At 43.9% G+C, this 23,657-nt stretch overlaps 1 protein-coding gene across 1 annotated transcript in view; it reads right to left on the bottom strand.

The window, feature by feature from the left end:
• The window catches only part of CDC5L (cell division cycle 5 like), a 1,268,000-nt gene that overhangs the window by 705,592 nt on the left and 538,751 nt on the right, over positions 1-23,657 (bottom strand). The window contains exon 10 of the mRNA XM_044062650.1: positions 19,500-19,662. Within this exon, the coding sequence (XP_043918585.1) occupies positions 19,500-19,662 (163 nt within the window). The remainder of the gene's footprint in view (positions 1-19,499; positions 19,663-23,657) is intronic.

Raw genomic sequence — 23,657 nt, 5'->3', positions numbered from 1 at the left:
CTTAGCAGGTGCAGGGGGTAAAGAGTCAGGGGACACTTCGGACTCTGAAAATACATCATCTACAATGTCTAGAACAGGTGGAATAGCCAGGGGTCTGTGCTGAGGAAGTAGCAGAAAATCTCTGAGCCTTTTCTTAGATTCAGAATAATCTTGGCTCTCCCAGTGGAAATGCTCCCTCATGGTATGCAGGGTTTCCCCAAAAGAATAATCCTCAAGAGGAGAGGCTGAAGGAATGGATTTTTCAGCATCAGAATCCTCATAGGGAGGCATGGAATAATCCTGTTCAGAAGAGGAATCAGAGGAAATAGAAACCTGATCAGAAGAATCATACTCTGTCTCTTGCCTAGGCCACTTTTCAGGAGGGGGATGGGAACCCTGATCAAAGTAATTAGGTCTTCGGCCATTTTGAGCATCTGTTTTTTAGGCATGGAAGACTGAGTAGGAGAATGCTGTACTTGTTTCTTTGTCTTTAGAGCTGCTTTAGTCTTTGTATTTGAAGCTGAAGATGGCTTAACATATAGTTGTGTAGGTCTGAAGACACCCTCAGAAGCCGATGCCTGCTCAGCGGCTCCGGACCCATCTGAGGGAATGATTTCGGAGGGTCCAATACCTTGAGTATCCAGAGGCCCAATCGACTCCCCGTGGGAGTCGAAAGCGGCCTGTGGCTCTGAGGTAGCGGGCGCCAGGAGCTGCGAAAGTGCCTCACTGAGAACCGGCAACTGGCCTAGCAGAGGCCTCGTCGTCGATTTTGGACGTCAGATGCCTATCCTTTTCCTTGTCCTTGCGTTTTTTGTGAACTCCGGTCGTCGGCTGTTCCGACGGCATTATATAATGAAATCTTTGGCCAAAGTAATGAAATACAAAATCGAACCGACGCTTAATAGTGCGTTGGTTAAATCTAGCACAAAACCGACAGCTAGCAACGTTGTGATCAGGGCCTAGGCTAGGAATACAGTAAGAGTGAAAATTCTTATGAGGTATTTGTTTCCCACAAAAAATACAATTGTTAACTTTTTCTGACATCGGTCTGGAGCAAGGAAAAAGTTTCCCCAACGGGGTACTCAGCTTTAATGAAGACTTTGGCTCTGAAATTCAGATTTGAAAATCTCAGGAGTCGGCCGACCAGCACTTGCGAACTGCTTTTGCTTCGGGCACCATGCGGCAAGAAAGACTGAAGAAAATGGCGTCAGCTGCATCTTTTATACCCCTGGCGCACTGACATCAGGGAAGAGGTGACAGCAACTGACGCCGGACCTAGACTTTGGAATTCTGGCCGACTGAGGGTAGCCTGCCAGCAGGATAACCCAAGAGTAATGACTGCAACAGTGAAACACGATGAACATCTATAATTCATGTTACATGAGAAAATGTTCTAATACATTTTAACATTTTGTAAATGAACCTTTCGGCATTATTAAGGATTTAACTCGTTGAGGCATAGAACAAACACGATCACAGCAATGTTCAGTCACAGAAGCATTGAAGAACTGATTTCAGCTTGGGCACTCAGTTGCTGCTCGTTTGTTATGGTATTTTTCTTCATTTCTGACATCAAAATAGCCCACAAGTTCTCTCCTGACTTCATATCTGGGCTGTTACCTGGCCATGGTAACACTTCAATACCACGGACTTCAAGGAAACTTGTCACTCGTCGACCTTTATGACATGGGGTATTGTGCAAGAAGATTAGGTTCTCTTATACTGGTAAATACCTTCTTCTTTGCCCAGTCACACAGCTGAGGGAGCAGACTTCTGTACTGTTCCTGCTTCACACTTCCATGAACAGTGTAGAGCCAACCTGTTCCGAAGACGCATATAATGCTCTACACCATTACATGAGTGGGGTGCTTGACGCGATGAATGATACAATCGTCCCTCATCTGCTCGCCAGATTGTCATCCGACATACTGTACTTGCTGATCCAAACACTGTATTATGTTTTTGTCACTGGAAAAAACCCATTCCAATCTTCTTATGACCAGTTCTGAAACACTTTCACCCAGCGCAGTCTTTTTGCCTTAATTTGGTTGGACAATTTATGTTTCTTCAGAGGTCTCTAAGCTCGAAATCCAGCATCAAGAAGTCCCCGTCAAACAGTTCTGCAACTCACTATAACATCCTGTTGTTCTAGCATCCCCTGTAGCTGTCTACTGCATGCCTTGTGAATCACAGAGTTCTCTGATCAGAAACGAATCATCCAGAGGAGTTGTGGACCTTCTAAGACCACATCTGCCAGAACATCTGGGCAATAACTCTTCACTGGTATTCAGTTTCTTCCAAATTCACCTGAATGATGGCTGACCAACTCCTTCCTTCTTGGTGATTTCTCATCCATGAACACCTTCTTTGAGGAGAATCTCAACTTTTGCATGCTTTCATGACATTACGTCAGCCAACTTATCCATTTTTAAGACTATGAAGCCATGTCACTATGATGTAATTTCTCTTTAAGTAGGTAAGTAACATGTAGTAATTTCATGCTAAACAGTTTTTTTTCTAAATAATTAGAAAACTGAAATGACTGTGAATTTCTGAAAAAGCCACACTGAAAAGTCGCTAAAGAAACCAAGAAATTTCCATTGTTTGTCAATATTTCTATTAATTTGGCCAGCACTGTAGTCAATGCTAATTTTTATTTTGCTGTAACCTGATAGAGGCAGAGTGATGTGATTATACATTTTTATTCGGGCTTTCTCTTTCCTATAATACAATATGTTCTCAAAAGATGAGATTACTATGTCTTATACTCTTGTATAAGTTCTTCGTATTTACACAAAACGGTAGCACTGCTTACTGCTCCAGAGAGGTTGTCTGATGCCTGAAAGTTCTTTCCAATGACATTTTTCAGTTTGCATTCTTTGTCATGTTTTAAATGTACTGCAATGAGCAGTTTCACCTTCAGATGCAAAACAGTGTTTTAAATAAAAAAAAAAAAAAAAAAAACAGGTGGAGCAACAGCCAGAGTAGCCAAAACAGCAGAGAATATCAAACACAGATTATTGCAGTTCAATTAAGTGTAAGAAAGCAAAAGACAATTTGGTGCAGAGTACTTGTGAATAACGAGAGAAAAAGTAGAAGAAATGGGGATGTCCAGGCAAATGATGGATGGATTATGTCCCTAACATGTCTTTGAACACCTGAACAAATAACTGAATCTAGTCTCTTGGAGCTGGTGAAATACCTCTGAAAGAGGGTCTTTCTAGGAATTGTAGACTATATTCTTCTTTCAGAATGCTAATCACCCACTGTCCCCCAATTCCCAGAAGGGCGGAAAAGTTCTTCCATGTTTTGGGAGAAGGGGAGTGAGTTGGAGGTGAGCTTGGGGTAAAGCAGGCTGAGTCATGGCCGATCCCTTTGAGAATTCTCAGCTGAGGGGGCCCCTTGGGTTTTGCAATGTGCTCAGTTTGCCACTCTCTTCTTGCATTTACCTTTTTATTTCTTTGCCAAACGCAGCAGGTATCTATCTGTGGTTTGAAACCCACATCTTCTGTGGGAAATTCAGGATTTAACTAAGCAAAAAGGTCTAAAAAATCTTAAATCATTACATCCAAGTGATGCCTCCAGGTGCATCTGCAGTTAACTCCTACTGACAACTCTAGGCATCAAATATTGCTTGTTTACATTTGCATCAATAATTTCAAACCCATGCTATGTACAAGGTTTTAAAAGATTTCAACTTAAAGCATACACAACGGCAAACTTAACTGCAGTAATATTTGACCTCTGTCTACTGTAAGTAAAGAGATATTAACTGTTGTTTTTATATTAATTTATATAGATATAATTTCCACATTGTTTAAATATCTCAAGAACCAAGTAACACAGACAAAACTACTTAGCCTCATATGAAAGTTCTCAGCTAGATGAATAAAATGCTGCTGACAATATGCATGTAACTTGAGTGGTTGCTATGCTATTGTAAGTTGTATACAAAATATTACAAATATAATACTGTGTTTACTGTGACTTACAAACTTCCATTTAATACCTAGAACCTAAAGAATACTGCCACTATAAAAATAGTTTGTGCTGAAGGATTTGCCATTTATACATCTTCCATAACCGCTATGGTTCCAGAGATATGAACATCTGACTGAAATGCGAGGACATCATTTGATTCTGTTAAAAGGCTTAAGCGCCTCCCATTCAAATTACAGTGCAAGCTTCCTGAGCTTCATTGGAGTGAACGAGTTAAACAACTTTCTCCACTTTCTCCTCCAATTTTCTTTACATTTTTTCAGCAGAGGTTCAAACAGGAAATCCTTGTATAATGGGGAAGTAAGGATACCTGACTTCACATTGCTTGGGGGGGGGGGGGTTCAACCAGGCATATCTTGTAATGATAGACTCCGTGGCTGCTGCCTGCACTGACACCACACTGCTGGTGTATCTGACTCAGGTCTCTTACATTTCAAGTAAGACAGCAGGCTTTTGGCCAACAAAACCACAGTATCAGAGAGACAAAGCCCTTGGGGGGGGGGGTGAGGCACTGTCTGGCCTAGGTCTAGGCAAGCTGGTGTTCACCTACTCAGACTTTGGAGTCTTGTGCCTGGGTGTGATCAGACAAAACCACCTTTGAGGTTCTGGGTCTCGGCTGGGTAAATGAAACCTCAATACAATCCCTGGGAACCTCCTCATGAATGTATACTCTGGGGATCCTGCCTTTCCTCCTCAAAAATCAAGATGCAGGCCTTGGAGGGCACAGGTTCTACAGCCATCGAATGTACATCAGGAATGTAGGTCCAGGAGGTCTTGCTGGAACTGCAGAGTAGTTCTGCCATAAGCCTTGTACACAACAGATTCCAAAGTCTGGGGCTACAAAGATAACTCACCCAATACAGAATCACTGGACCATGGAAATCCTGAATTGTTGTTTTGCTTCTCCATCTTCTCAGATTGCTTCTGTTGAAGAGGTAGGCTCCTGGATGCCTTGGATGATGTCACAATGGTCCTAAAACAGGCCTGCATCACTTGTTTGGCAAGAAACACCTGGAGGGAATGATGGTAAAGGTGGATTGTCTTCAGGGTAAATGATAAGCAGAAAGGACAGGAGTCCACATCTTCCCCAGTCCAAGGCAAAAAGACACTTGCTGTGATAATCTTTAAGCAGTATTTGCTTACCACAGACCAGACCAGACAATTAGCACCCTTAGTGGTAAATTCCTTAAGAGCTACATTCTGTTTCAGACAACAGCTACAACTACACATCTAACAAAAGGTAAGGAAATCCTCTTTGGGGTACTTTTGTATTTTCAGAAAGACAATTTGCTAACAGATGGTCTGCATGCGCTGTCGATATACGAAAGCAACTGCCTAGCAAATGCCTTCTCCATTTCTTTTTTGACAATATGTCCTTTATACTACTGATGCCCTTGTGCCAAAATGAGAACATCAAATGAAGCTTGGAGGAGGGAACTACGATTGAAGACTGGCCAGCTGCAGGTTATCTATATGGCAGATATCTCAAGAGTTAATTAAGACTTCCACAGTGAATACTACAATGAACATCAAAAGCCATAAATTACCTGGCTATGTGGGTATTTTCAGAGGCAATAACTTTAACATATGTCAGGTATGACAATAAATTCCTAAAGGACGTATAATAAACTTTTATTCACACCCAGCATGGTGTGCACAGAGAAGATGGAACTGTATAGAAATGTTACACAGGAAGAACAGCAACTTAAGCCATATTTTTACATATGGCATTGTAGGAGTAATTTTGCTGGAAGGAAAATACATCATGAAAAAGCAAATGTTTTGCTTAAGGTACAGTTTTTTAAATAATGATACAAACATTTATGGTATGAGAAAATTTCAAACAAGGGGCAAGCAAGCAATTAACAGAAACAGACCTGACCTTTTCAAAACCAGTGGATTGAATAAGAAGAATAAAGAAGTTATGTACCTACTACAACATTCCATGTTAGTTGCCTTCATCTCACCTTCCGTCTTGCTGTTTGGGGTTCGGAGCCAATCCTCGGCTCTGACTCGGCCATCTTCTATAGCTCGAGAGCTGTTTACTGGCTTGAGGCTACCCCTTATCCCAGCATCAGCTACCCAGATCTCATTTGTGACAGCGCACACTAGACATAAGTAGAGTAACCAGTTACTAAAAACTGGTTGTCCAATACACCTAAACAAGGAAAGAGTTATAAATTACCTGGCATGTGAAGTAATAAAATATGCTCAGCCAGTGAAAACAAAAGGGGACTCCTCACAATCCTCTACGAAGGGGGAAGGAGGGAGGGACGCAAGAAGGAAGGCGAGATGAAGACAACTAACATGGAAAATTATGGTAGGTACATAACTTCTTTATGTTAAGTTGTCCATCTTGCCCTCGTTCTTGCTGTTTGGGACAGCATCCCTAGCACCTAAAATCCTGGGTGGCTCATTGGAACAAACTCTTCAGAACAGTAGAACCAAAGGAGGCTCTGCTCCGGGAGACCATATCTACCTTGTACTGAGAGATAAAAGTGTGGGGGTTTGCCCAAGTGGCAGCTGCACAGATTGAGTCTATGGGCAACCTAGACTGAAAAGCTACAGAGGTGGCTAATGCTCTAGTGGAATGACCTTTTGGTTTAGCTGGTAGCTCTTTATTTCGTAACTGATAAATAAAGGCAATAGTATCAGATAACCATCTGGATAAGGTCACTTTAGAAAGTGGAAGGCCTTGTTTGTTGAAAGCATAAGAAAGAAATAACTGGTCTGACTTTCTTAGTTCCTTAGTTCTATGGAGGTAAAAACGCAATTGTCTGTGTACATCCAATTGGTGGAGCTTGTATTCTGCCTTGTTGCTGTGATTAGGAAAGAAAACTGGGAGATCTATGGATTGATTTAAATTGTTCTCTAAGCAGACTTTAGGAATAAAGGATGGATTGGTCCTCAGAGAAACTTTGTCCTTGTGAAACACCAGGTAAGGAGGACAAACACATAGTGCTTGAAGTTCTGAGACACGTCTAGCTGAAGTAATAGAAACCAGAAAAAGTGTCTTCCAAGAAATAAATGTTAAAGAGCATGATGCTGCCGGTTTAAAGGGAGGCAAAATTAAGGAGGCTAAAACTAAACTGAGATCCCAAGGAGGGGGAAGATCTCTAAATGGGGGTCTAAGAAGAGATGTTCTTTTCATAAAGGCTTTGCAGAGCTTATGAGACATTATGCTAGAATTAAACATACCGATATGAAAATTAGAAATGGCAGCTAGTTGTACTCTAATGGTAGCGGAAGCCACACCAGACTGAAAAAGCTGTGCTAGAAATTCAAGAATTTCATGGACTGGGGCTGAGAAAGGATCCAAATTTCTAGATTCTGCCCAGTAAGAAAACCGTTTCCATTTACTAGCATACGTTTTCCTCATAGTAGACTTATGTGAGGAAACAATAATATCTCGGACTGCTGGGGAGATATTGGAAAGCCTGGCTAAGGGGAAGTGGAGTAACCAAGCTGTGAGCTGGAGAGTCTGAAGGGATTGGTGCAACCCGCCTGATTGGTGAATCAGAAGATCTGGCTGATTGGTGAATCAGAAGATCTGGAACTGGGTCCAGAATCCACAGTTGATCCAGAAGGTGGAGGTGTAGGAACGGGAACCATATTTGTCGAGGCCAATATGGGGCAATGAGGATCATTTTGCAACCCAACAATTTTGCTTTCTGTATGAGTCTTGGAATTAGGGGAAAAGAGTAAAGGAGTCCCTGAGGCCAATCGTGGACTAGAGCATCTCTGGGTATATGACCTGGAAGAGGAAGTAGGGAGAAGTAGCTGCTGCGTTTGTTGTTGAGAGGAGTGGAAAACAGGTTGCAGCAAGGCTGTCCCCATTTGCGGAAGATAAGATCCGCAACTCGTGAGGCATGAGGTTAGCTCTGCTGAGCCTGTCCACTATAACGTTGGATTTCCCAGGGATGTGCGTTGCTATCAGAAAACGTTGGGAGGAAATCGCCCATTGCCACAGTCTGAGTGCTTCTCGACACAAGGGGTAAGACCTGGTCCCGTCCTGTTTGTTGATGTACCACACCACTGACATGTTGTCCGTTTGGACTGCAATGGTCCCAAAAGGAAGAGAGTCTTGAAGGGCTTGCAACGCTAGCAGAACCGCTCTCATTTCTAGGACATTAATATGCAGATGGTACTCGTGAGTTTGCCAAGTGCCTTGGACTGTCCTGCCTAGATAATGCCCCCCCCCCACCATATCAGGGAGGCGTCCGTGGTCACTGTGACTACCGGAGGGGGTTGTATGAAAGGTCTGCCCTGAATTACTAGTGGGGAGACCATCCACCAAGAAAGGTGCCTTTTGCATGTTTCTGTGGAAAAGCGCTAATGGGACAAGAAGAATGGCAGCTGCCATGGAGCCTAGAGCTTGGAGGACATGTCTGACTTGAACCCTTTTGCTCTGCATTAGAATTAACACTTGTTGACAAATAGTGGAAAATCTTTCCTGTGGTAATCTTGCAAACATTTCTTTTGTGTTTAATTCTGCTCCTATGTATGTGATAGACTGACAGGGCAACAAGACAGATTTTTCGAAATTTATTGTAATGCCTAGATGAGTGCATGATGTGATTGTATAATCCCGTGCCTCTAAGAGTTGATGCCTGGTGGTAGCAGTCAGGAGCCAGTTGTCTAGACAGGGAAACACCTGGAATCCTTGATGCCTCAGGTGAGCCGTGACTACTGCCATACACTTGGTGAACACCCTGGGGGCTGAGGTGAGACCAAAGGTCAGAGCTCTGAACTGGTAATGACTGGCCCCTACCCGGAAGCAAAGAAAACTCCTGGAGCGTCTGTCCATCTCGATATGGTAGTACGCGTCCTGAAGATCTATCGAGCACATCCAATTGTCCTGACCCAGAAAAGGGAAAATGGACTGCAGTGTCACCATCTGGAACTTTTCTTTTTGTACAGATTTGTTCAATCTGCTGAGATCCAGTATTGGTCTCCAGTCCCCTGTCTTTTTTGGTACTAAAAAGAATCTTGAGTAAGTTCCAGACCCTAGTTGGTCTCCGGGGACTTCTTGAATGGCTCGTTTTTCTAGCAGTCTTGAAACTTCTGCGACTGCTTGATCCCTTAGAGTGGGTGGGACACCTGGGATGGGCTTTTTTGATTCTATGGGGGATTGATGGAAGGGAATTTTGTAACCTCCGGATATGATGGATAGTACCCATCTGTCTCTTGTTATATTTTGCCAGGCTTTTGGGTACAGCGAAAGTCTTCCCCCGACTGCCTCCAGAGGTGAGCAGTTGGGCAACCCTTCAGGGATGCTGGAAGGGTTTGGCAGAGAAGGTTTCTCTGTCACCCTGGTTTTGCGGTCCCCCTCTGCCATGAGGGTGGCATCTGTTATTGTTGTTTCCCCCTCTGCCCCTGGGGGAAAAATCACCACGTGTGTCAGGCAAGGGTCCCTGGGATTTTTGGAACCACATCTTTCCGCTCTTCTGACCCTTGGGATAAGGTCTGGAAGGAGTGGAAAAATGGACTCCCACGGCAGCGAGAGTCTTGCCTTCCTGCTCACACCTGGTCAACGTTTCTTTCACCTGAGGCCCAAAGAGAAAGGAGCCATTCAAGGGAGTATTGGTGAAGGATGCTCGAAAGGGTTCTGCAAACTGACACAGCCAAATCCAAGCAAGTCTCCTGAGAGCCACAACTGTTCCTGCGGCTCTGCTTGCTCCATCGGCTGCATAGGAAATCAGCCTCATGGAGGAGTTGACTATGGAATTATGAGTCGCAAGCTGAGAAGCTACTTTGACTGATGCTCCCTCAGCTGTAGGATCTTGAAGGGTATATCTCCAAGCTCTTTCAGGAGATCCCTTTGAAGACATGTAAAATGGCATAGACAATTCAGGGACCTCATTGAAAAGGTCGCTGAAGCAAACATTCGCTTTTCATATCTGTCCATCATCTGAGACTCTTTGTTCGGAGGATAAACAGATGAAGAGGTTTCTGCTAACTCTTTCTTGGTGGCTGCTGCTACCACCATGGCATCAACGGGCACACCTTTGGAGAGGAATTGCTTGTCCTGAGGCGCTGTAATAAATTTGTTTGGTCTCCTCGGAGTAGATGCCACAGAATCTGGAGCTGACCAAGCCTTTCGAGCCACTACTGACATGAGTGGATCGAAAGGAGGAGATACCCAGGAGGTGGAGGGTTGGGAACCAAATGCGTCGAGGTATACAAACTCGTCCTCGGTAGGGCCTAGGGAAGTCCAGTCCCTCCTCTGTCAAAGCATTTCAAGGATGTCCGAAAAGGAAACATCTTCAGAAGGAGACCTTGGGGAACCTTCTGATTCATCCATGTCTGTATCTGAAGTGACAGACTCAGGGGAGTCTATGTGCTTCCTCTTGCACTTCTTCTGCCGGGGAGGCTCCTCCGCGTGATCAGGGGAGGCTTCGGAAGAAGAGGGATCACCCAATGGGGTGTCCTGGGGCATAGGTTCCCTACGCTTGGGGTCTGGAGGAGGAGTAGAGGTTAAAACAGACACCATGTGGGGAGGAGCCGATGGAGCTGACAGTAGAGCTGTTTCAGGGTCAGCACTCTCCGCATGACCTTGAAGGTGTCCCGACCTCTAGGCAGAGAAAGCTCCAGCTTCGAAGATACAGGAGTCTTTCTCCACATAGAGGGTGACGGCTCTGAGGCCGATGTTGGAGCCGAGCTCACCTGCGCCGAAGCTCCGAGGGGGAGAATGGGGTCGGACAAGGGTCCGATGCCACTCCCCCCCCCCCTCTGAGCCGACGAGAGAGCCTCGGCACCCAGATCCCTCGATAGAAGGTACAATCGAGGTAATCGGAGCCGACGTCAGAACTGAAGGAGAGATGATGATCGGCGCCGACGGTTCTACTACCTGCGGATCCATGGTCTCCAGCTCTGAGCTAAATGTAGTCGGAGGTGGAACAGAAATAGAGGTGGTTGGAGCCGATACCTGTTGAGGTGGACTGGACAGAATATTTGCCTGTGATTTGGCAACCTACTTACTACTCTCTCCACATCATGATCTGATAATCTAGAGGATCGAGAGGAGTGGGAAGAATGATGGCTACGTTCACTCTGTAACAAAGGTGACTGAGGTGCCGAGTGGATGGACTCCAAGGATGGAGACCTCAGTCTCTTATGGCTCTGAGATGGCTCCGAAATAGCAGATGGAGCCGATGGAGGAGTTGTCTTGTCGGTGCTAGTCGGCACCGACATACTTGGTTGGTCAAGTAAAGGAGTCGGCTCCGAAGGTGGAGCCGACGGCTTGACGGACTTAGGGGATTTCGCTGGATGAGTACTTTTAGCCAGAGAATCCTGAGGCTTCAATAATCCCCGAAGGATTCATTTGTTTTTGCGCTCCTGCAGGAGCCTTGGACTAAAAGCGCAACATATAGAACAGGAGTCCTGCAGGTGAACAGCGCCCAAACAATATACACGACTACTGTGCCCATCTGTCAAGAGACATTTTCTGACAGCATGAGTCACACTTTTTAAAGCCAGATACCTTGGTATCTTTAGACATTATAGTAACAACAACCACAACAATAACAAAAAGCTATACTACAAAAAACAAGAAAAGTACAGTTTTGTACCTACCATAAATGTAGATGTTCGAGTGTATACCCTGCTGCAGTCATCACACTGCGGGACCGCCTGACGACAGGATAACCCAAGTCGGCCCGAATTCCAAAGTCTTGGTCCGGCGTCGGTTGCTGTCACTTCTTCCCTGACGTCAGTGCGCCAGGGGTATATAAGAGGCATACAACGCCATTTTCTTTAGTTTTTCTTGCCCCAGATGTCAGGTGCCCCCCAAAAGGTGGTCAGTAGATAGTACCAATAATAAAAGTTTAGCACAAACAAAACATCCCTCCAGCTATAAGCAAATACACCACAAAGGCTGCATCAGATTTTAAGGTATTGAAAGGTTTCAGTTAGGTCAGAGGGGATGGAGGGAGGGTAACCTGGACTGCAGCAGGGTATACACTCGAACATCTACATTTATGGTAGGTACAAAACTGTACTATGTTCATCGTGTTACCCTGCTGCAGTCATCACACTTGGGTTGAATCCCAAATCTAAGGATGGGAGGTGGAGTCAAACAGGGTTAGAGGAGGCTAGAATGCCCTGCAAAACTGCAGTGGCGAAGCCCCCTCTAGACTTAGAGTAAAGTGGTAAGTGATAGTGTTCGGAGAAGGTGTGTACTGAACAAGTTGCAGCTTCCAGAATATCCTTGGTTGGCACCCCCCTGCTGAGGAAGGCTGTAGATGTAGCTGCTGCCCTGGTGGAGTGGGTCCTTATGCTAGCAGGAACTGGTTTTCCATGATGGGTGTAGCAAAAACGTATGCAATGTCCTATCCATTTGGAAATGGTCGGTTTTGAGATAGCCTTTCCTTGTGAAGCTGTAGCATAGGATACAAAAAGCTGGTCAGATTTTCTGAAAACCTTAGTTTTATCCAAGTAGTAACGCAGTTGCCTGTGAATGTCCAAGGAGTGCAGGAGTCATTCTCCTTTGTTCTGTGGATTTTGGAAGAAGGTGGGTAAAAGGATGGTTTGATTTAGAGCTACACTGGATACCACCTTTGGCATAAAGGAGGGGTTAGTTCGTAGAGAAACTCTGTCTTGATGAAAAACGAGGAAAGGCTCTACTGCCATTAGTGGCTGTAGCTCTGAGACTCTTCTGGCTGAAGTAATTGCTAGCAGCAAGGCAGTCTTCCATGATATAAACTTTAAATCAGCTGAGAAAACTGGCTCAAAAGGTGGCAGTGTAAGTTTTTCCAGAACAAAGTTGAGGTCCCAAGTTGGTGTTGGTGCTGTCCTGGGAGGCCTAATGTTTTTGGCCCTTCTGAGGGACTGCCTTAGAAGTGGATGTGAAAATAAGGGAGGATCCGTGTTGTAGTGAGCTGAAATAGCTGAAGCGTGGATTTTAATAGATGAAAAAGAAAGTCCTTTGTGTAACATCTCAGTTAAATATTGTAGAATCTGAGGTTAAAGTCCTTTGTGTAACATCTCAGTTAAATATTGTAGAATCTGAGGTTATGTCCGGCTCAAGGGTATTTTGGCCTTTAGCTTGGTTCCAGGCACAAAATCTTTTCCATTTGTCTGAGTAGGCTTTCCTGGTGCTGGGCCTCCTGGCCTCCAGAATGACATCCATAACAGCTTGTGAAAGAGGAGCTGGCTGGTTGCTTAGGTGATTTGCCATGCAGCCAAATTTAAGGTTTTGAGCTGGCTGTGCAGAATCTGACTGTCTTGCTGTGTGAGCAGATGAGGAATTTGTGGTAAAATCCATGGTGGGCCGTGGGCCATGTTCCTTAGTAGTGGGTACCAGTGCTGGCGTGGCCAGTCTGGGCAATGAGTATCATTCGGGGTCTCTCCATCCTGACTTTCAGCAGCACCTTTGTGAAAAGGGGCAATGGAGGAAAGGCATATACTGTCAGCATTTTCCAACTGAATGAGAGTGTGTCCACTTTCCAAGCTTGATGGTGAAATGTCCTGGTGCAAAATTTTGATAGCTGATAGTTTTGGGGGTTGGCAAACAGGTCTATGTCTGGGCGCCCCCATTTTTGAATTATCATTGCAAATACTTGTGGATCCAGTTTCCACTCGTGGGGATCCATGATGTTCCTGCTTAGGTCGTCTGCCAATGTGTTCTTTTTTCCTGGCAGGAATTGAGCTTGTAATTGAACTTGGTAAGCCAGTGCTGTGTTCCACAAGGTCATTGCTTGCCTGCATAGAGGGTAGGAGTGTGTACCCCTTGCTTGTTTATGTACCACATTACTGTGGTGTTGTCTGTCCTTATTATAAGCTGTCCTGGATGTAAGAGGTCCTTGAAGGCTGTCAGAACATTCTGTACAGCTAGCATTTCTTTTTGATTGATGTGCAGATTTCTTTGATCTGCAGTCCATATGCCTTGAACGCACTGTCCTGCCATGTGTGCCCCCCAGGCATAGTCCGATGCATCTGTTGTCATAGTTTGCCTGGCTGGGGGTACGGTGAAAGGCTGACCCTTGTTGAGGTGACATGCCTGTGACCACCATAGAAACTCCTGTTGAAGGCAGGGAATGAGAGGTATCATTGTTTCCAAGCTGTGGCTGTGCTGAGTCCATACGCTTTTCAGGTACCATTGTAATTTCCTCATATGCAGTTTTGCAAATGGTATTAGTAGTATGCAAGATGCCATGAAGCCCAAGGCCTGCAGAATTTTTTTGCAGGGAGTTGGGTCTTTGTTGCCATTATTCTGAAGTATCGAGTTAGTTGTAGTTGTTTGTCTGGCGTCAGATAAGCCATCTGGGCCGTTGCATTCAAGCTGGCACCCAGGAATGTCATATTTTGTGAGGGCACTAGTTTTGATTTCTTTTTGTTTACTGTGTACCCTAGGCAACTTAGAAGGTGTTTTACAAAAGCCAGATGTTGTAAGAGAATGTCCTTGCTTTCTGCTTGGATGAGGCAGTCGTCCAGGTATGGGTATATTTGAATTCCTCTTTGTCTGCAGTATGCAATTACTGGTGCCAGGCATTTTGTGAGGACCCTGGGTGCAGTAGATAAGCCAAAGGGCAGTGCAGAGAATTGGTAATGGGTTGAACCTGCAATGAAACGGAGGTATCTTCTGCAATTTTGTCTGATAGGGACATGCAGGTATGCCTCCTTGAGGTCCAACGTTACTAGCCAAGCTTTGTTGCCCAACATGGGAAGAAGCTGCTGTAGTGTTAGCATCTTGAATTTGGGTACTTGCAAGAAGGTGTTTAGAATCGAAAGGTCCAGAATGGGTCTCCAAGCATTGTCCTTTCTGGGGACTAGAAAGAGCCTTGAGTAAAATCCTTGGCCTTGCTCCTGTGTAGGTACCAGTTGAATGGCTCTCATGTCCATGAGAGCTGTAATTTGTTTTTGTGCCTCTGCTCATTGATTTTGTGGCAGGTTTGGCATTCCTTTTATCATTGGCAAGGTGTGGAAATGGAATCTGTATCCTTGTGAGATAATGTCTAGGACCCATTTGTCCTTTGTGATGATGCGCCAGTTGTCTGCAAAAAGTGCTAATTTTCCTCCCAAGGGAGCTGCCAAGAGAGCTTTGCTTGGCAGTTTGAGGTTTAAGTCATTGTGTTTGTCTTCTAGTAGTTTGGGACCTGTCTTCTCCTCCCTTCTGTGTTGCAGTGCCCCATTGGCAAGGTTTGTAAGGGATTTGTGCTTGACCTCTGCCCCTTGGGCGTCTGTATTTATCCCTCTGTGGTCTGTCAAAAGCTGGAAAGGACCAATTTTTTATTGGCCAATTTCTGCTGAAGCGTGGAGGTTGTACCTGTAAGAAATCTTTGACCGTCTGCATATATTATGCCTTATCCTCCATTTTCTTTAAAACCTCTTCTGTTTTAACTCCAAATAAGACATCCTGCTGTAAGGGTGCATCTAGTAACTTTGCTTTAACATGCTCAGGCAGAGTTTGTTCCTTTAACCAAGCATGCCTACGTATAACAGACCCAGTAACAGCTGCTCTACAGGAAGCTTCCAAGGAATCAAATCCATATTGTAAAGTATGTTTGCCCACCTGTTCAGCTGCATGCAGCAGATCCTGCATTTCCTTGAATTCAGACTGTTGAGGGTGCGTGCTCATCTTTTGTTTTATTTGAGACATCAGGAATTGCTGGTATTTCAGCATGTGAAATTGACAATTTAGTGCTCTCATAGCTAGAGTAGCTGAGGTGTAAACCTTCTTCCCCCACCTATCTAGTGCTCTGGAGTCCCTTTCAGAGGGTACAGGATTTTTGGCCATAGAAGTCTAAGCCCCTTTGGGACCCTGGGAGATCGTCTCTGGGTCAGCAACAGGGCTTTTGTAAAGGAATTTGTGTGAGTCAGGCACTCTATAATATCTGTCTGGTTTGGCTGGAGCAGGAGGCATAGAATCTGGATTTAGACTAGATTCTAAGTAAACATCATCCCCAATGTCTAAAACTGGAGGGATAGCAAGTGGTCTGTGCTGGGGGAGTAAAAGAAACTCTTGGAGCCTTTTCTTTGAGTCGGAGTAGTCCTGACCTTCCCAGTGGAAATGTTCCCTCATGGTATGTAAGTTTTCCCCAAAGGAATAGTCTTCAGGGGGAGAAGCTGAGGGAATGGAATCTTCAGCATCAAAATCTTCATAAGGGGGAAAGGAGTAATCCTGTTCCTCAGAGGAGCCTGAGGAAATAGACACTAGGAGGCATAATCCTCCTCTTGTCTAGGCCTTTTGTCTGGGGGGGGTTGGGAACCCCTGATTAAAGAAATCAAATCTTCAGCCATTTTGAGCATCTGTTTCTTTGGCATGGGGCCTTGAACTGGAGACTGATGTGCAGTCTTTTCTGGTTTTAGAGGAGTCTTAAACTTAGCATAAGATTTTATGGTGAGAGTAGTCGGTCTGAAGACACCTTCTGTAACCGAAGGTGTTTCCACAGCACCGGCTTCGCTTTCTGCAATGTTGTCGGTAGGGCCTAAAGAAAATGGCTGCGTCGGCCTAGAACTCTCTGCTTGAGAATCCGAAGCGGTCTGGGGTTGCAATTCTGCGGTCGCCAGGGGCTGCGTAGGTGCCTCACTGAAAACTGGAGAACCGGCGACCAGCCCAGCCGAGGCCTCGGAGTCTGGCTTGGATCTAGGCTGCCTGTCTTTATCTTTGCGTTTTTTATGCACGCCGGTAGTCGGTTGCTCCGACGGCATAATGTAATTAAATTTCCTACGGAAGTAGTGTCGTGCAAAATCAAACCGTCACTTTATAGTTCGCTTATTGAACCTAGCACAAAACCGACAACCAGTGACGTCGTGGTCTGGGACTAGGCAAGGTATACAATAAGAATGAAAGTCCTTATGAGGTATTTGCTTCCCACAAGAAATGCAATTGTTAACTTTTTCTGACATCGGACTGAGGCAAGAAAAGGTTCCACAACAGGGTACTTAGCTTTGAAGACTTCGGACTGAAATTCGATTCAAAAATCTCAGGTGTCGGCCAACCGGCACTTGCGAACTGCTTCTGCTTCAGGCACTGCGCGGCAAGAAAGACTGAAGAAAATGGCGTTGGATGCCTCTTATATACCCCTGGTGCACTGACGTCAGGGAAGAAGCGACAGCAACCGACGCCGGTCCAAGACTTTGGAATTCGGGCCGACTGCGGGACCGCCTGACGACAGGATAACCCAAGTGTGATGACTGCAGCAGGGTAACACGAAGAACATCAGACTTTTTTTTTTTTTTTTTACAGTTAAGGAACAGAAGGAAAGCCTCTAATTTAAACAGCTATCGGGGGGAGGGGGACTCTGTAATTTAAATGAGTTCAAGGCCTGCGAGTTATGGAGCAACGGCCAACAAAGCTAAAATACACAAGAACGCAATAAGGGATAAATGAATATTATCTAGACAAAAAAATAGACAAATACTTGACAACTTTCAAGAATAAACAACAATATATTAATAGAAAAAACTATACTAAGCCTGAGACAGTAAGGAAGCAACCTCGCAGCTGAAGCGGCAAACGAGATCTGGGTAACTGACGCTGGGCATGCTGGGATAAGGGGTAGCCTCGAGCCAGTAAACAGCTCTTGAGCTATAGAAGATGGCTGAGAACCCCAAACAGCAAGAACGAAGGCGAGATGGACAACTTAACATCACACATTCCAGCAGGATTTAGTGCTGCCCCCACAGATTTTTGTAGTACCACTGTATCAGAGTCAAGTAAAGCGTGACAAAGGGGAAACATTAGAATATATGCACCTGTGCAGCCCAGTGCTTTCAAGAAATCCCTTGCTGTTAGACATCTTCTCTGGACGAAGTGAACAAAACCTGTTACAGGAGTATTTCTTCTAAGTTAAAGATGCTGTGCTTGTTCTGCTGCTCACCATCATCCGTAACAAGGAGTTGACAGATGTTAATTGTCAAACTGGAGAGATTCCTTAAATGGTTAAGCATTGAATGCTACATTGTAGGAACTGCTTTAGCTCCAATGCCATGGCAACTGTCCAAATAATGTTAATCACCTCTTCTATAAGGTAAGGAAACACTGGAGTTACCAAGAGACAGTGAAGAGCAGTAAGCTGGTAGTGCTCACAATCAGCCACAAAGTGAAGGAACTGCGAGAGATCCTTGTGAATCGAGACATGTAGATAAGCATCCTTCATTTCCAAGGTCACTAACAGTGCATCCTTTAACAAAAGAGGAATCAGGGCCTGTAATGTTAGTGTCTTGAACTTTTTGACGGATACATACATGGTTAACCTGCAGAGATCTAAGACCTAATCTCCAAAGATCATATTTTCTGGTACCAGAAATAGCCTTGAGAAGAAACGTTTCTCTTTTCTTGCTTCTGTGCAACATCTGTTCCAAAATGGGAAGGGCCAAGGAAACCTAGTTTGAAGGGAAAAGGTCATCTCAAGGAAGAAAGAGTAGTTCTGAATTCTATCTTGCAAATTGAAGGCATTATTTATCTTACCCAAAGGAATGTAGTCAAACTTTAAAGCAGGTAAGTCTCACGTGAAGGATATGAACTGGAGAGAATGGGTAATGAACAGGAAATAGGGAAAGGTCTGCAAAGTATGCACTGGGAATTTCCCTCCTGGACAAAAGTGGACTTACTTCCCCTTCCTCTGACTTACTGTCCTCCCTGGCTTCTTCCATTCCTGCAAGTCGGATGCTTCTTTTACTGGGCGCTTTTCCTGCTTAAGATCTTACGTCTGTCTCACGTTTAAGAAAACTGATGGGTAACTTCCATTGTATTTTTAGAACAGGAGGATGAAAAACCAAACATATTGATTACATATTTTGCCTATACCGTCTGACCTCTTAAATATTCATTGGGAATGAAGACTCAAAGCAACTTATTATGTAAAGGAAATTTAATAAATAACCCATAGCACCTTCAGAGTGGACCTGAATCCTAAGTCAAGCATACTTCCTTAAAATGCTGTCTCCAGCAGTTCTTCTGGCACAAATATCTATAGTATCATGGGCCACACTTAACTGCATGCTTCCATACTTTTTTGGGGAAATCTGTGTAAGATTACCAAACCTTTCTTTAGGCATCTCATTCTGCAGTTTCTTAGTCAATTCGTTCTACTTGGCTGAATGTTTCATTCTTAAACCTTGAAGCAGGATCATATGCATCTGACAGTTCATCATCCTGAAGCAGACGGTGGATAAAGGTATAGGTTTTCTTACCACAATGGCATAATACTCTGCTTTGGGTCATATGTCAAATCCCAGTGTTAACTCAGGTCCTTCTATTAAAACATACATACCAGCATGTGAATACACACATACTCAAGATGGCATAAAAATTAAATGTCACTCATTCTGCAATCTAAAAATTACTTTTTGATACCTGGTGGAACTTCTATTTGCTAAACTATAAACATTATGAGGCTACCAACAATGCAAGAAAAGGCCTGCTTTTGCTATGCAGTTTTAAAAAGGACAGGATCATGTTTTTATATCTCTGACTATTGCTGCAAAATAATAATAATTATAATAAAGATATATATTTGTAACAGAACATGCAAAAGGATTTTAAACATACACACTCTGTCTGAAGGAATACTTACAAGTTGTTTCATATAGGAAGGGTCAGTAAAATCCACCATTACACCTTCAGTGTTGATGTTCAACTTATCTCGTAATGGAGTTCGACCAGGGGTCACAGTGACAGCTGGTTTAGGCGTCAGCCCACCATGAGGAGTGAGGCCATCTGTTCCATGTGTTGGAGTTCTAAATTAGAGAAAAAAAAAGACCAAATACATATTAATGGCACACAATGGAACATCCCCACAAGTCAACAATTTACTACAAAAAAGTACAGTTGTGTAATCTGCACTTGCCCCTAACAGTAGACATTAAAAGTCCTCACTGCTGCAGCAGCCCCCAGGCTAAATGGGTTGTTTCCCACCTAAGAAACAACCGGATGTCAAAAAGCCACCACCCCCATTTCCTCACTCTGACTGCTAAATGTATAATCCCAAGGAGAGAAATCAGCAGTCAAGATTTTCTTGCTAAAATGAGAGAAGAACTAAACAATCCTGGAAAAACTAACAAACAAAAAAAAATGATAAAACAAAAAGCAGAAACAAACAAAACCCTACCTTATACCCCAAATACAACTATATACAAGAGTAGGGGGTGGAGGGTAGGTGTGGTTATTGCAGCAGTGATGAATTCAAACATCCACTGTTGTGGGCAAGTGAACTTACACATGTATACTACATTCATCATTCCCACTGCTGCATTGGCCATTAGGCTAAATGAGTTGATTCAAAAAGCCTATCTAACCTGACAGGAGGAAGGATATGGATAGAAGAGCCCCTAGAGAATGGCCTTAGCAAAGTTCAACCTGGATCTAGAAAAGGAATCCAGTTTGTAATGCACTGGAAAAGTATACAGAGTTGACTGTATGTAGCTGCCTCTAGAATGCTTCTACAGTCCACTCCTTTCCAATACACCATCAAAGAATACAAGGCTCTAGTGGAATGTGTCTTGATACTTGCCTGGAATGGATTAGTCTTCGCGGAAATAACAAAATACAACAACTGAGGATAATCACCAGAAAGCTTTCCGTTTTGACACAGGGTGTCCTTTTTTGCCTCTTGATAAGCAATAAATGACTTGATTTGAAGTAAACTTTGTAACCACTGTGGGCATGAATGAGGGGTCTTGTTCTTAAAGAGACCCTATCCCTGTGGAAAACTGGAAAGAGTTCACATACCATGAGGGCTTGCAACTTAGATACTCTTCTTACTGATGTCAAAGTAATAATGAGAAAAAAGTTTCCAAGTCAAGAACCCTAAATTAGTATGAAGCACAGGTACAAAGGGAGACAAGTCAATTTATCCAGCACAAAGCAGAGATCTCAAGAAGGAACTATCTGTTTATGAGGGAATCTCAGGTATAAAACTCTTTTTAGAAACTGCTTTGCCACAAACAAAAAAAGAGGAGTATCCAAGGGCATCCATCCTGAAATGGCTGCAAGATGAACCCTGACAGAGGAACAAGAGAGGCCAGAGGAAAGTAACTCGCACTATTACTGGAGCACCAGTGGCACAAAAACCCTGATGGGCCCCTGGTTATTAGTTACACACTGGCTAGAAAACTGCTTCCACTTACCAACATAGAATTTTCTAGTAGCATGCTTTTGTTAGTACCTGCTGCATGTCCTCATGAAGCAAGTGCCTAAATGTATTAAAACTGAATCATAAGGGTAGTCAATCAAAGCAGATTGATACTGGGGTGCATCAAACTCCCTATATCTTGTTTGGGTAGATGCAAGTTTGCAAGGAAGATTGTGGTAACTGTCTTTGGCAAATTCCATAAAGAGAAAGAACCAACATTGCCTGGACCAAAAGCGGGGGCAACTACAGAATTATTCAGGATATCAGTGGAAAGGGTGGAAATGCATAAGGGACTATTTCCTTCCAAGGGAAGGAAAATGCATCTGTTTTACAGGCTTGCTTGCAAAGAGCCCTGGAACAAAACTTTAGTTGTCTATTTTGAAGAGATGAACAGATCTATTTGAGGTATTCTCCACAACTGGGACAATTCCTCATTCAATTTCCATTCATGAGGGTCTATCCTAATACTGCTCAACTCATTTACCATTATTTATTTATTTTTTTTTTTGCTCTGACAGAATGTAAGATGCCTGGAGGCTTAAGAAATGATGAACAGCCAACTGACAAGTTTTCACTCCAAGCGTGCATAGGCATCTAACCTTATACCTCACTGCCTGTTTATATACCATATGACTGTGATATTGTCTGTAAACACTTGAAGAGCTACTGGTGACCAAAGGTGATGGAGTGACGACTTTAAGGCATGGATTACACAAATATTGTTTACGTTGATAACATTTTGGTCCATCTGAAGGATTTCATGGGCCTTGCAGTTTTACCCCTTTAGAAACTGCTACCCAAGCAAAATCTGACTTGTCTGTGGTAACAGATTCATTTGAGGTCTGAGGACAGAAGGGGAGACTTGGGTTCAATTGAATCTGGTCTGCACCAATGCAGTTCCCTTTTCTATACAGCCACAAACTAGAACTTGATACTCCAGAGAATGCAAATGCTGGGCCCATGAGTTTTATTTTGGGAACTACTACATCTTTCTCATGTGTAATCTGGTTAGAGGTATCATGAGAATCATACAAGACATGAACCCTAGGATCCTGACCAATTCTGCTGCAGACATCGGACACTGACTGGAGAAGTTCAGTAAAACTACCAGATAAAGATCCACTATATCATGTGTTAAAAGGCTTTTAGATTCATAAGTGTTTACTATGCTAATGGCCACAAGGGCCTTTTAAGCCTAGCCAAGCATCCCAAATCTCTGACAAGTTCGGATACCCTTGTAAGTGTAAGCAGGGGCTTGGGAGGTAAAACATTTACGAGCAGGGGCCTGGAAGATAAACCATTTACAGGCTGCCTGTGTCCATTTGAGACATGGGTGCCAAACCAGGGATGAATTTTCTGTTCCCCATCAAATCGCCCAAGTTACACTTTAATTGAATTATGGAGGAACTCTGCTTTACATAGATGGGGAGCCTGTTCCAGAAAAGGGCTAGTCTCTGGGATACATACCTGTCTCTCCAGCAGGTCCAATTTTTATCATAGGCAAGGTTTAAGTCTTTAGATTGGGTAATTCTGGTGCTGTTTAGTTTGCAGATATGCAATAGGTCCATCAGAGTTGGGTCTGACAATGCCTTGTATGCCAGACATAAATCTCCTCTTAAGAGCCTGTAGAAGACAGAATACAGGGATAGGGCCTTCAGGCAGTCTGCACAGGACATGTTACTTATGCCCTCTATTCTTTTAATGAGGAACTTCTGCAGATGTTCCAATTGTTGGATATCCCTGATTAGATACATACCAAAAGGGGCACTGTACTCAATGAAAGATCTGATGAATGCTGAATACACTGGAACAATGACTTCCTTGGACCTAAATGCCATGCCTTTGTTTATAAGTTAAACAACAGAGAATGATTTCCTCACTACTGTAGACATGTGATGGTCAAAAGCTAGTATACTGTCTACTGTCCCGAAGTCCCTGACTACTGGTTCAGCATTTAGGGGTGTGTTGTCAATATGATAGTTACCAGGGGTGAATGACTTCCCGAATTATACTGTTATGCATTTCTTGGTATTAAGTTTTAGTCCATGGCTCTGACACCAGTTGTTTGTCTGTGTCGGCCTTTCCTGGAGAACAGTTAGTTATATACTCACCATAACGATCGATGTATGTGGTCCGTCTTGCCTACATTCCTTACTCACGGGTTAGGAGCCGAGAATCGGCTCCGACTTGGCCAAATTTCTCTAGCACGAAGTCTCCAATTGGCTGGGCTAACCCAGTATCCCAAGATGCACCTCACCCTAGCCCCAGATCTTGTTTGCAATCATACCAATCATAACCCATGCTCAATCACACTGGAAGAAATTCCAGCCAGATAAGGGAAAGAATCACTGACCTTGAAAGGTCCACAGAGCTAATATTCCTCCAAATCCTCTAGGAAGGGGGCAGGTGGGAGGGTACGTAGGAATGTAGGCGAGATGGACCGCATACATCGATTGTTATGGTGAGTACATAACTAACTGATGTTATGTGGTCCTATCTCGCCTACATTCCTTACTCACAGGACAGCGTCCCCAGCACCTCTATCCTGGGAGGCTCATAGGAAGATACTCCTGAGAACCGTGGAACCAAAGGAAGCCCGGC

Source organism: Protopterus annectens, chromosome 2.part1, assembly GCF_019279795.1.
Source record: "Protopterus annectens isolate FY-2018-M chromosome 2.part1, PAN1.0, whole genome shotgun sequence".
NCBI lineage: Eukaryota > Metazoa > Chordata > Ceratodontiformes > Protopteridae > Protopterus > Protopterus annectens.
The sequence above is the reverse complement of the archived record's forward strand: the minus strand, read 5'-3'. Positions and strand labels throughout refer to the sequence as shown.